This window comes from Capra hircus, chromosome 7, assembly GCF_001704415.2.
Source record: "Capra hircus breed San Clemente chromosome 7, ASM170441v1, whole genome shotgun sequence".
NCBI lineage: Eukaryota > Metazoa > Chordata > Mammalia > Artiodactyla > Bovidae > Capra > Capra hircus.
The window spans coordinates 41,395,705-41,410,178 of NC_030814.1; the positions used below are offsets into that span (position 1 = coordinate 41,395,705).

At 46.6% G+C, this 14,474-nt stretch overlaps 1 protein-coding gene across 1 annotated transcript in view; it reads left to right on the forward strand.

Moving 5' to 3' along the window:
- The window catches only part of ADAM19 (ADAM metallopeptidase domain 19), a 94,388-nt gene that overhangs the window by 39,787 nt on the left and 40,127 nt on the right, over window positions 1–14,474 (forward strand). The window contains exons 4-5 of the mRNA XM_018050109.1: window positions 936–1,014; window positions 6,386–6,462. Coding sequence (XP_017905598.1) covers window positions 936–1,014; window positions 6,386–6,462 — 156 coding nt within the window. The remainder of the gene's footprint in view (window positions 1–935; window positions 1,015–6,385; window positions 6,463–14,474) is intronic.

Below are 14,474 nucleotides of genomic sequence, written 5' to 3' on the forward strand. Positions count from 1 at the left end.
TTTGTTAGACTCCAGTTTTTAATGATGCCTTCCATTAAAAACCATTTTGCTTCCTAACCTCGATTTTCTTTAGATTCATTCTGCTTTTAATGTGGCTGAACTAGTTGAAGAATCCATTTGGCATTTTTATTTCTCTTTTAACTTTCAGAGAAATTCTAAAAGCCTTATTCGGGGTCACCTTGCCTTGGGCAAAGGATTCTTAACCTCAACTTCTAGAGGTCTGTAACAGGAGAGAAACCAACATCCAATTTTAGAAAGAAAAAAAAAAAAAGAAATATTGAAAAGGTAACACACAGAACCAGGTCTCAGGAAATCTGAACCATTAAGTCTCATAAAAGATGGGCAAAGGAAACTTCCAGAATCCTTGCAGCAGGAACAAAGGAGCAGATAAATAGCTCCCATCTGTTACGTTCTTGCAGCATTACTCCATTGGCTTGGCTTGCACAATGGGCCAAGGCTAGGTAGGATACCTTGATTGTCAATTGTCAATCTTAACAAAACCTGCAACAGGGAGGAGGGATTCCCTTAAAGAATGGTTGGTGTGCTGATACCAAAAGTTAGTGGATGTGCTGGGAAAATAATCAATTAAGGTATACAGTAGGGTCCACAGACCCTAGGAAATTCTGTGAGTGTGTTTACACATGATCTTCCCAGGACCCAGAACAAATTAAGATCTAATATCACTGCTTTGGTGCTAAGCAGCATCTGGTTGTGCCTGAATTAAGTGATGATCCCAGTGAACACAAAATTCATAACCAACTTCATTCTGCTTTTCTTTTTATTCCTTAAGCCCTTCCGTAATGCTGCCCTGTTTCTTCTGCATGGAGATGCTTGGGGGTGGTTCTACCAGGTTCAGTTAGGATCTCTGGCTACTGTTGCCAGGAGGGTAAAGTCTATTTTCTAAGGAGACAAATGTCTTTTTTTATTCTATTCAGGCACCTTTTTGCTCCAGCCTACACAGAAACGCGTTATACTCCAAGTGGCGACGCTCAAACCACTACCCTGAAATCCGAGGTAAGTTCAGATCAACACATATCTCCCAGGCAGCTTCCCTGTCCCAACCCCACCCCTAGGAAGCCAGGAGAGCAACTCAGTGAAGACAATGCCTCCGCTGAAGGAACTGTTTTCCCTGACTGAGATCCAGGGAATGAGCAGGAAAAACAACATATCAATTTGTTGTTTCATGGATTCATAATGCTTTGCTGGCTAAAAAGGTGAAATAAACCATATTTTAAGCTTATGGCATCTGTTTAAAATTGATACAAATCACTGTATTGCCCACATCCTAACAAAAATCTAAGTAAAAGAAATGATTTGCGATTGTTTCACCCAGTCAGGTGTTAGTTGCCTTTTCACATGGGTGGGTAAAGGTTTGTGGTCTGCTTTGTCAATGTGAGTTTAGGATGTGAAGATTTTCTTATTTTGCTGCTATTTTCACATTGGCTGTTTTTCTCCCTCAAACTTGAGTCTGGCTGTTAGTACAGAAATTTAAGAAAAAAAAATTTTCAATTCATTTATTTTTAGCTGCGTTGGGTCTTAGCAGTGTTCGGGCTCTCTAGTTGTGGTGCGTGGGCTTAGTTGCCACCCGTCATGCAGGATCTTAGACTTCCCTGGTGGCCCAGCAGTAAAGATTCCACCTGCAATGCAGGAGACAAGGGTTTGATCTCTGGTCTGGAAAGATCCCTTGGAGGAGGAAATGGCAGCCCACACCAGTATTCTTGCCTGGGAATTCCCATGGACAGAGGAACCTGGTGGGCTGCGGTCCATGAGCTTGCAAAAGAGTGGGACATGACTTAGCAACTAAACAGCAACAACAGGTAGGATCTTAGGTCCTGGATCAGGGATCGAACCCACAGCCCCTGCATTGAAAGCTGAATTCTTAACCACTGGGCCACCAGGGAAGTCCCTTGCACAAAAATTTGTCATTTAAAAGCTGGTCTTTCAGTTTTAGTCTTTTAGTTTGCTTCATCATGCCATTTGGTCACCAGTGGACATTTAAGCTCATGAATCACACACATTTCATGATTTGCTAGCTTTTCCTAGAGGGGACCTGTTAGAATTTGTAGGATTAGAGTCAGTTCAGTTCAGTTCAGTTCAGTTGCTCAGTCGTGTCCGACTTGGATTAGAGTAGTGGTTCTCAATTAGGAGTGATTTTGGTTTAAGTCATTTCTTAAAAACCTTTGTTGAATATGTTGGTAACTAACATAATAAAGCAAAGAAAATATGCTTCGTGATGATTTATACCAATTTTAATCAGGTGCAAATAAACTAAAATGTTCTATTTGTTTCTTTGACCATTTTAGCCAACAAAGGATGGGAGGCTTGGCAATGTATGGAGATAGTTTGGATTGTCATGACTGGGAGGTGGCTGCTACTGTCTGGTGGGTAGGGGCCAGGGATGTGCCAGTTACTCTCCAGTGCACAGGCATCCCTCCACAGCAGTTATCCTGTCTCAAACGTCAGTGGTGCCCAAGTTGAGAAATTCTAGTTCTCAGACTCTGTTCTTGCCTGGAGAATCCCATGAATAGAGGAGCCTGGCAGGCTACAGTCCGTAAGGTCACAAAGAGTCGGATACAACTGAAGCAACTTAGCACTCTCAAACTCTATGGCAAAGAGCAGGGGTGAAGGAGAGGGGAAGATGGATGCAGGCAGGAGGAGCAGTGTCTTTTGCCTCTGGGGTCGGGCATCATGGGGTTTCATGGCTGCAGACCTGGGAGGTGTGCCGGGTAGGCAGCACAGTGCCTCAGTGACCCTCCAACAGCTTCCTGTGGAACCCGAGATTCCCACATGACCCTGTCTTTAAAATAGCCCTGCCAGTCTTTAGAATAGCCTAGAAGACAATAACAGCCACTGTCAGTTGTTAACAGCACAGATGAGTTGATCAGATCACCCTTGAGTAAGGAGAGGGACACAGGACAGTTATGTTTCGGTGGGGTCTGTGAGGTCTGAAGTAAGTAGGTACTGCGGGGCTATGTTGGATCTTTGGATGTGAGGATCAGTGCTGCCTTCTTCACTGAGACCTTCCTGGATGGGGAGGGAGTGGCCAGTGCCTGCAGCAAAGTAGCCCGTGTCCTTTCATCTCTGGGGGAGCTGGCCCAGCTGTGGCTCCACACCTTTCATGGCCCCTGGTTGAAACTTCTTCCTCGCTTCAGATTTTGGTTCTCTGTCTCCAGCGAGATGGGAGGGGACGGACAAGCGCCGGAAGCCCCTCGCCATTATGACCTCACAAAGCACCCTCCTCTGCGTTGGGCTCTTGCACTTCTGTACCCAGAGCCGAAGAATGGGTCTCAGTGCATGAGTTTGCCATGAGCTCATGCTTCCTGCTACGAAAGCCCCCTCTGGGTGGCCCCCTCAGGCCGAGAGACTGAGAAGGAATGCGATGACTTCATGGCTGTTGTGTTCGTGTACTTGTTCTTTGTGCTCTCAGGATTGGGCAGAGATGCTGTGAGGGCCTTTGACAAACAGAGGGCAGTGAGAGAACTTCCCCTCCCTCCCAGACAGCCCCTCCTTCCCAAAGGGCTCGTTGACCAGTGCGCATCCCAGCTAATGTAGGGTGACTCTGTTTTCTTGTTCGGTACATCCCCTCCTGCTGGGGTCTTGCAAAGCCCCCACCCAGCCCCGGGGGTTCCTAGTCAGTATTCTTATTTGGGAGCTGAAGACCCAAAGAGAAATGGGAATGGAATAAATCACTTAGCTTCAGCTGACCCAAGTGATGTAGACCACACTCTCTCACAAAACTTGGCTGGGGGTAGTGGGAGTTCTGGGAACCTGATCCTGCTCATTGCCAGGCCCGTGGGTTCCAGCCCTGATCTAGGTCAGGTCACAGGGGGAATGGTGTGTTCCAGTAGAACAAATTGCAGAGTTTGCGGTCTGAAGCCAGGGTTTTAGTCTTGGCTTTAACCAGCTGTGTGACCTGAAAAACCCTTTCAGCCATATTAACGTTGAGTTTCCTCATCTGAATATTGGATATGCTAAGATATGACTCTCAGGATATGGAAGGGTAAGATGAATCATTGACTTTTATGGGAATTTATAAGCATCTCTTCCAACACTACATTTTACAGATGAGGAAATTGAGAGAAGATGGGAAAAAGGAGCATGCTTTTTTGCTTGCTCTCAGCAGCAAGGCTTAGACTAACACCTCAGTCTGAGTCAGTGTTGAAAGATAATAGAGCTTTTTATTTTTATTTTTAATATTTATTTGACTGTGCTGGGTCTTAGTTGCAACATGGAAGCTCTTAGTTGTAGCACGTGGGATCTAGTTCCCTGACCAGATATTGAGCCCCAGCCTCCCTGCCTTGGGAGTATGGAGTCTTAGCCACTGGATCTCCAAGATCCCGATAATAGAGCTTTGACAAATTAAGCCCATGTACTTTGCTGGGTCTGCTTTTGCTAAGATAGGCCGAGCGTGGAGCCTGAAATCAGGCTGCTAGGGTTTGCATCTCCACTTTGCACTGTGGTCTGTGAATGACTTGAAACCTCTCCAACTTTAGTTGAGAGTGAGAATAACAGTATCTACCTCATAAGACTATGATCAAAATTAAAGGGAAAAAAAAAAAATCTATGTAAGTTGTTTATCCAGGAGCAGTAGCTGGGTAGATGTTAGCTCTTGTTGTTAATGACAGTAAATGGCAGGCATTATTATGTCATGCGGTGATGTGTGTGAAGACCCTTTATATATTTAAAGCATGTTACACTGCAGTCATACCTAGAGCTGGGCGGTACTGGAACTGGAGAATGTAGACAAATGGCTTACTTAGCTGTCTCCTGGTTCACAGGCCTGCCTGCTGGGGACCAGGGAACAACCGCAGTCAAGTGAGGTCCTGGTGATGGCTCAGTCAGACTGTTGTTATGTGGGCGAATGCTGGACATTTCTGATTGGCCCTGCTCACAGGACGCTGGTGGGGAAAGATAAGGCTTCCGTGTCTGCAACTACATAGTTTACATCCTTTTTAAGACCTTAGAACCAGACTGTGCTCTGGGGATTTTACCTTTTTTCTCTTTGCTCCAACTTATCTCTTTTGACTTATTTGGGACGAAGTTTATAGGAATGTGTCCCTTGTTATCACCCATAGGTCTGCTGAGGACAGCCCTGGTTTGTGTCCGTCTGTCTGGTTTAGCGCTTTATCACTCTCAGCAGAGTCCTGCTTTGCCTCATAAATACTCTGGCTACCCTACTTATCAAACATTCTGCTGACACCTCAAACTTTATTTCAAGCCATTCTTTATGATTTGTATTTCTGTATGACTTTTAAACTACGACTGGCTCTCACAAGACGCTAAGTCCTACAAAGTCTGGACTCTACTCATGGTTGTGTCTTAGGGCCTAGCCCCGGGCCTGGCACATCGTGTGTAGCCAGGAGGAATCCAGCTGGGTTGGGAAGACCAGATGGCCGTGACAAATGTCCTGGTGAGAGCGCAGCAGTAGGCCTGCAAGTGTCCATGGACACAGGTGCAAAATCAGGTCTGGTCCAGGTGTGCAGGGGATTCAAGGGAGGCAGGGAAGATGGGTGATAGATCAGTTTCCTAGGGCCGCTGCAGCAAAGTACTGTAATCTTGGAGGTTTAGGACAATTAGAAATGTGTTCTTTCACATCACTGAAGGCTAGAAGTTCAAAACCAAGGCCATGCTCTCCCCGTAGTCTCTAGGGAAGGATCCTCCGTAGCCTCTTTCAGCTTCTAGTGGCTCCTGGCCGTCCTTGGTGCCCACTGGCTTCTAGTTTCATCTCTCTAATCTCTGCCTCTGCCTGCAAATGGCCTTCTTCTTGGTGTGTGTGTCAGTGTCCTTTTCTCTTTTCAGAAGGATTCTAGTCCAGTATTGCCTCATCTTAATTTAATTACATCAAGACTCTGTTCCAAGTAACATCACCTTCTGAGGTTTTGAGTAGATATGGATTTTTTTTTTGTCTGTACCACATGGCCTGTGGGATCTTAGTTCCCTGATAGGGATCAAACCTGTACCCCCTGCACTGGAAATACAGAGTGGGTAGACGTGAATTTTGGTGGGGACACAGTTCAGCTCCCATGGGCGGTGGTCACAGAGGTGACTCTAGTGGTGAGGCAAGCTTTTTGGAAGCCAGTGTTTCCTGTGACCAGCATCATGTTATAGAAAGAGATCTGAAATCCTGGCTTCTCCAACCAGCAGAGACACCTTCAGCAAATCCCTCTGCTCCTCTGAGTCTTGGCTTCTTCATCAATTCACTGGGGATGATGGCATCTGCCCTGTCCCTCCTCCCAGGAGTATCATGAGGATCAAATAAAACAGTGGCTGGGAAAGCTCTTTGCAGACCTGAGGTTACGGTAGGTGTACAGTCATCCCTGTCTCAGGATGCCAGCATGCTGACTTGTAGTGTCCTGTGGTCTGACTGCCGCTCTCTCCTTGCTAGGATCACTGCTTTTACCACGGGACGGTGAGGAAGGCGGAGCAGTCCAGCGTCACACTCAGCACCTGCCGGGGAACGAGGTAAGAGGCCCTGCGGTGCAAGGGGCACCTGGCTCTCTCCCCAAGAAGGGAATGTGGAGGACAAGTGGGGCTGGCCTTGGGCAGGGACTTTGAGAAGCTGTCCGTAGAGAACGTGTGCAAGCCAGCTCTGAGAAAGGCTGAGCTCGGGAGGGACAAGGGAATGATAATCCCTCATGATGATGATAAAAATAACCCGCAAATTCACTGGGACTGAGCATACTCTTTCCTGAGGAACTTGAGGTTTTATTATTATTTGGGCATGGGGAAGCCAGCAGAGTAGGAGACAGCTGCCATTAGAAAGATGGCTGTGCTCAAGATCCCAAGAGGTTGGGGCGTGCCATGCTTGGTGGGGGGCCCAAGGGTCACTCAGGAGGCAGAGGGGGAGAAGGGAATATGGGCAAGTCTTTATTATGGTTTTTATGGGAAGGAACAGGCAAGGTGGGGTAAGCAGCTTAGGATTGGCTAGTTTTAATAGTTTCAGTGGGATCTGGGGCATGGGGCTGTTGCTAGGTGCCTGGTACCTGGCCCTGGGGTGAACAGGCAAGGGAGTGGTGGCCCAGAGAATTAGATCCCCATTGGAGCAGCATGCTGTGCTCAGTGGTGAGTTCTGTCTCAGGGAATTGGCTAACCCTGGGGGCAGGGGCAAGGCCCCAGATGTCAAAGCACCAAAATACAGGACGTAAAGGAAATGGTTCATACACTTGAAATTGATGAGTTTGAGAATTTATTCCCACTTCTTTGCTCTTCTCCAGTAGAAGTGCTCATAAGCAGTAAAAAGGGAAATGGGCAGCTAGTGAAAAGAGCAGGAAGAGAAGGGAGGAGCAAGGATAATCTTCAGGACAGGAAATGAGGTGAAAAGTTCCATCTAGATGGCATGTTGGAAAGCGAGTGACTTCATTCTGTGAGCCAGACAACCTGGCTTTGAGCCAATAGCAGTTGACCAGCTCGGTCACTTGTAAAATGTGGGTAAGGGAAATAGACCTCTGTCATGTTGTGAGGGTTGCACATTGAGATAGCACAATAGCATAGACTGTGCTAATAGATAGCTAACTGGCCCATACATACGGGCACTTGGTCACCTCCCAGACCCTTGCTTCTTAGGTGAGGCCCACAGAGGTGCATCATCAACATCACCTAGGAGCTTGTTCAAAGGCAGTATCTCAAGTCCCACCCAGACCTACTGGATCTTAACCTGTATTTTACCAGAATCCCCAGATGACTCGTGTGCAAGTTATAGTTTATACCTGAGTATGTGTGTCCCTTGAGAATAGGAATTCTGTCTCAATATCTGTTTCTCTCCTCCAGCCTACCCTGGTGCTTTGCATATAGTAGGATTTACATGTCTATTGAAGTAATATCATTTATTTATACTCTTCCCACCCTCCCTTCCTTTTGGAAAAGGGATGATGATTTGAAAAACCTAATTGTCTATACTAATTGCCTCAGTTTTAATTTCCTACACTATGTAGTGCCCAGTGTGTTGGTAAACTAGCTCTGTGAAAACAAAAACAGAAGTAAAGCCCTTATTTTTAGCATTTGCCAATATAGTGATAAAAATATTCCCACCATGGCCAATTCAAAGCTCTCAATGTGATGTTACTAAAGGCATCATTGGGAAGATTTACACATGTTAGCTCTCATGAGCCAGAAGGAGGTGTTTCTACGTGTACCCTTCCTCTCTTGATTGATTCAGTCAATAATTGTTTCTTTTTTTAAAATTAATTTTTATTGGAATATAGTTGATTTACAGTGTTTTGGGTTAGTTTCGGCTATACAGTAAAGTGGATCAGTTTTATATATCCACATATCCACTCTTTTTTAGTTTCTTTTCCGATATAGGTTACTAGGGAGTATTGAGTAGGGTTCCCTGTGCTGAACAGTAGGTACTTATTAGTCATCTATTTTATATACAGCAGTGCATATATGTGAGTCCAAATCTCTCAGTGTATCCCTTCCCCTGCTTTTCCCCATTGGTAACCACAAGTTTGCTTTCTGCATCTGGGACTCCATTTCTGTTTTGTAAATGAGTTCATTTGTACCATTTTTTTTAGATTCCTCATATAAGTGATATCATAATATTTATCTTTGACTTACTTCACTCATTATGGCAGTCTCTAGGTCCATCCTTGTTGCCGCAAATAGCATAATTTTGTTCTTTTTTATGGCTGAGTAATATTCCATTTTATATATGTACTATAGCTTTTTTTATCCGTTCATCCATCAGTGGACATTAATGATTGCTCCTTTCATTCAGCAAGTTAATATTGGCTGTCTGTTCTCTGCCAGTGCCCCACACAGGTTGAGGGAAGACAGGCATATAAAAGTAGTTTCCTGAGCCTTCAGTCTTGTCTGTAAAGTGGGCATGGATGATAGGTATGGTGGAGAATGCCAAGTGCTAAAGCATGCAGACAGGATTATTGTCATCTTACCACAGTGAAGCCATTCTGAGACTCTCCCAGGCTTGCATGCCAATGTGAGGCCCATCATGCTGCTGATCCCACGTGTTTGTTTATAAATCGAGCCATGTCTCCTCTGTAAGGCTTCAGGCTGAGTCGGCCGGAGGGAATTAGGCAGGAAACAAGCTTTGGCTGGGAGACCATAACAGTGGCCCCAAATCCCCTGCTCAAGTGACCTGATTGAGCCTGGCCAACTCCCAGTGGTGTTTACAGGCCCAGCCACCACCACCTGCAGCCTGCAAGTAAACAACGTCTGTCCCAAGAAGGACGAAAGGGAACATGCAGGTGCGACTCACTTCTCTCTGCCTCTTCCTCTGTCCTCTTGGTCTGCAGCAGTGGGAACTTGGCCCAGACTCTTATAAATCATTCCCACAGCTGTGCTGACAGGGGAGAACCGAGTGAGCCATCCATGTGTTTCTGTTTTGCACACTTACCTCTGGTGGAGTTCACCCGCCTTATTTTCCGAGCCTTCTCGCTACACACCTTAAGAAACCAAGGGTGTCTGCGGGCCTGACTGATTTAAGAGCTGGAATCGCAAGCCAGATGGCTCAATTCGGACTCTGGAGAAGGAGCAGCTGCAGCAGCAGCAGGCTTCAAACCCATGTAGCCCTCACGTTGTCCCCCCACCAAGGCTCATAAAGTGATGCTGCAATGGAAAATCTCCATAGCAATTGTGCTTCTCTTCTGGAAACAAGCACTTTGTGATTTGGAGAAAGTAGGTAGGATTTATACCAAGTAGGATCCTCAGGGTGATGATCCAAATCCAGAGGAATTCAGCTGAGTTTCTAGGCTGTTGCTGGGTCCCCTCTTCTCCCCCAAGCAGTTCTTTAGGCTAATTTAACTAAAGAAGTAATACAGGATCATAGTAAAAATAAATTCAAATAATACAAGAATGTACAGTGGAAAAGGTCTCTTCCTATTTCCTGAATCCCTCTTGGTAGTCATTGTTAACTACTTTCTTGTGTTTCCTTTTAGAAATACTCCTTCCAAAAAGGAACATGGATATGTGATATAATGCTTTGTAACCTTGCTTAGGCCACTGACCCCTTTGAGATTTGAGTGGCAGCTGTGGATACTTACAGACTACACCAAGGAAAAGATGTGGGATGTGCGCCATTTCTTAGGGATGTTTAGTGTCCGCTGGAGAAGGGCACGGCAACCCACGCCAATATTCTTCCGTGGACAGAGGAGCCTGGTGGGCTACAATCCATGAAACTGGAAGGAGTCGGACATGATTTAGCGACTGATAACAGCATAGTATCCGCAGTCCCCAAGCCTTTCTTCTGTGAAGGGCCCATCTTCTAAATGTCCTGCACAGCATCTTGTGTGCACAAATGCTTTGCAGATTCACACAAAGTAGAAATGTTAGGAGCAGTGATTATTTGTGAGGAGATCTAGGCATTACTGGGCTGAGATGTCCTTGATTGAACCTGTGGGATTTGATAGACACTGTGTGTACTTGCCCATGTGTGTGTCCCCAGCTTACCCCACTCACTGTCTGTCTGTCAGCAGGAGAGGTATTGATTGCAGTAAAAACATTTTTTTTTTAACCTGAATGATCAGTCTATTTGTAAAGAAAATACTCATTAAAAATGATCATTATATAGCTAATGGGTGTGTTAAACATTCAATTAATACAAAGAGCGTAAAACTAAACGAAGTGAAAATTCTTTATCCTGTCCTGCCCTTTCTGTCAACCTCATTTCCTATCTGTAATCACTGTTGGAGGGGTATACATAATTGAAATATGTAATCGTGTGTGTGTGTGTATATATATATATATATATATATGATTTCTTTAATCCAGATGAGATTACCCTGTACATACCATTCTGTCAGTTTTATGCCCCCTCAATTTAACATTATGTCTTAGACACACATAGATCAAACTCATTCTTTTAATAGGTGCATAGTATCTTATGTACTAATGTCTGGTAGCTTTAATTGCATGTAGAGTTTCTCAGAGACACACAGTAGATCACCTGTAGTCATCTGATGCATCGCTCAGATTATAGCAGATGTGTCCTTGTGCTCTGGGGCTCACACTCACTGTGCTTACACCTTACCCCGGCTCCCTGGACTCAGACTCTGTGGGGGAGAGTACGAAGCTGAGAGTGAGCACAGGAGGATGTGTGTGAACGTGTGTGTGATGGCTTAGAAGGAGCTCACAGTTCAGAGTCAAGAGATCTGAGTTTCAGATCTCGTCTCACACCTCTCGGCTGTGTGATCTGTTGAGTGTTTCTCTCCCTGCTTGATTTCATTTCCTTCCGGCTTTCCATTGGCCCGGCTGTTTCCTCCCATGAGCCTCACTCAGCCCAGATGGTGCCCATGGTGCAGGAGTGGGTCCTGGCTGGGGGGCTGAGGGTGCGTCAGGGCCCCGCGCGTAAGTAATGAGGCTGGACAACAGGAGGCCTGGGATATGCCCCTAGGTCCTCACTCAGTGACCTTGGGCACGTTCCTGTGTCTCTGGGTTTTTGTTCCTCTTGTCCGAGAAAGGAGGGTAGACCAGACCGTGAAAAGGATCCTTCGGTGTCGGAAGTTCTGCGCCACAGGGAGACTAGGCAGAGTTTTGGGAGGCGGGTCGCCTGGGACAGAAGAAGCCAGTCTCTGCCTGTCTGCCCCTTTGCCCATCTGGCCTTCCTGCTGCAGAACAGATAAGGTGGCCACCTGTGTGTCAGGCACCGAGTAAACTCTCACAGGGCAGCATCAGGTTGTGCCAGGTGTGGATTCTGGAGTCAGGCAGTTCCTGCTTTAAAGCCTGATGCTTTGCTTCAGATCTCTTGCATTAGTGTTCTCATCTGTGAAATGGGAGCAACAGTAGTGATGTCATTGGTAGGTTTACACTAGATGATGAGTGCCGCCTCCTTGAGAGCAGGGATTTTTGTTTTTTATAAGCCTTCTGCATCCCCAGTGCCTAAAACTGTTCCTGGCGCACATTAGGTACGCACAGGACACGTGTTGAATGGCTACTGATAAGATGCCTTGTACCAGTCATGTGTATAATACATGCCCAGTGACTGTTAGCTGTCTTTTTACCCTAATGGTTAGTAAGCACTGCCTATGACTTCAGTTTTCGTAGCAGCCCTGTGAGAGGGCAGTCTTGTTGAGTGCCACGCCCCACAGCTAGCAGACAGCAGAGCCAGACTTTGAATCCAGGTATGTCCCCGCTCCTGAGCCCAGGCTCTCCGCTTGTGCCTTGCCGCCCCCATCCCGGAGGGATCACATCACCCACGTGCCTTCTTGGCTCCCCTCAGTGCTGCCTTTGAAACTCCCTCCTTCTCACTTGCACGCACATTTTGAGGGAAGGAAAGAAGGGTGATGGAGTGATTACCTCTTAAGGAAGCTCTGGATGTAGCCTTGTAGGCTGCGGCCCCTTTAGGCTTAGCTCCGAATGGAATAATTCCCAAGAAGCTGTTCTCAAATCTAGGTCCTGGAAGGATGCCTTTGGGTGAGTCTAGCAGTCTTTCAGGGGTTAAATCCACTGCCTGCCTGACCTGCCCTGCCAGGCTTCCTCTGTACAATTTCATTTGCATCAAGCTCTCAACAATGAGGAATAGGATGCAGAGCAGAGTGGAGAATTGCGTGTGAGGTCGTGGCCACCCTGCCTCCTGGGTCCCCCTCCCGAGCCCCCACCTCCACCCCCAGGCGAAGCTCTGCCGGTGCTTACATTTCACAAATGAGATCAGCAGAGATGTTTAGGAGGAGAAATGACTGGGGAGTGCTCAGGGAAGGACAGTTAGCAGGGCTTGGGGGTGGTGAGAGGGGAGGCCCCTGGGAACTAGGTTCTCACAGGTCCCCCCACTCTCAAAGCTGGTTTCCCTGTGATGTGCTAGGGCCCCTGCCTGCCTCTTCTCCACCCTAGGGAGTAGGGGGATGGCAGCTGTGACACAGGGAAGTTATGGGGGACCGCATGAAGGAGGGGCAGAGAGCAGCCACAGAGTCCTATTGCTCAAGGACCCTCAGGGTCACTCTGAGCTTGTGTTTCTCCAGTGGTAATCTGCCCACTCCCTGGAACAGGACTGCTTGGAGCTCTGTGAAAAGATGGGCCCCTCCAGAGCCTGGGCTCCAGGTCAGAGCTGCTGAGGGTGACTGCGCAGGGGATTGCGTGGGGCTTGCCCCCAGTGCAAATAGATGTTCAGACTACAGAATCTGCATTTCCTAGACTGGGCCTGGACCCAGGCCTTCCCCGCCCCCTCCCCCTGTGCTGTGCAGTAGGTCCTCCTTAGATACCTGTTTTATACATTGTATATGATTGTGTGTTAATCCCAGTCTCCCAGTTTCTCCCACCATCCCCTTTCCCCTAGTGGTGTCCTTATGTTTGTTCTCCGTCTGTGTCTCTATTTCTGCTTTGCAAATAGGTTCATCTGTTTTTTTCTAGATTCCGCGTATATGTGGTAATATACAATATTTGTTTTTCTCTTTCTGACTTACTTCACTCTGTGTGATAGTCTCTAGGACATAGACATTTTAAATACATTCTGTAGAATATTCTAATGGATAGCTCTGGGAGCTTTTATCCTGTTATCTCTGACTCATAGGTTTGGAATTCATTGATAGAGGCAGATAGCACAGAGGTTAAGGGAGTAGGGTCTAGACTCTGCCAGACCTTAAATTTTTGGCCACACAATACGCATGAGAGTTTGTTAATTAATCTCTCTGAGGCTCAGTTTCCTTATCTATAAAATGGGAACCATGATGGTGCTTTATAGCATTAATGTGGGAATGAAATAAGAACAATTGTATGCAGAGCCCTTGGCATATAATTGTGTGCTAAGTCACTCCTTTGTGTCTGACTCTTCATGACCCCATAGACTGTAGAGCCCTCCAGGCTCCTCTGTCCATGAAATTCTCCATGCAAGAATACTGGAGTGGGTAACCATTTCCCTCTCGAGGGCATCTTCCTAACCCGGTAATCGAACCTGCAACGCCTACATTGGCAGGGGGACTCTTTACTCCAGACTCGACTCTGGGAAGCCTGGCACATAATTAACTCTCCCCAAAATGGTGTCTAAAAAGGAAAAGTAGACAGTGCCTCTCCCAGCTGGTGTCTTACTCCAGACAAGCCAGTTGGGTGATGGCCAAGCACACCTCAGAGGAGAGTTGCTGATTTTTGTCACTGATAGCCACTCTACAGGGCTGTTGTGACAGAGGCAGAGTGAAGTCATGGTTAAGATCCCAGGACATAGAACCAGGCTGCTTAGGTTCTTCTTGTCTGTGTGACTTTGGTCAGTTAATTAACCTCTCTGAGCCTTAGTTTTCTCATTTGTAAAATGAGGATAATATTTGTAAGAATCATAGAAGTTTGTGTGAATAGTAAAATATTTAGCACAGTGCATGGCCAATAGCACAGACTCAGTGATTTATAGCCAGCTTGATTGCTGTTCACTGTGCACCAGAATCCTGTGTGGTCTCTGTCCTATTTGGCCTAGAGGCTTGTTCAGGCGATGCCCTGTCAGCTACTCTGGGACTTTCCATAGCCACAGCAGAATGCAGACAAAGCCGTCACCTGGTTTGTGGTCAGACCCTTTGCTTCCAGTGTTTGCAGCCTTTGGGGGA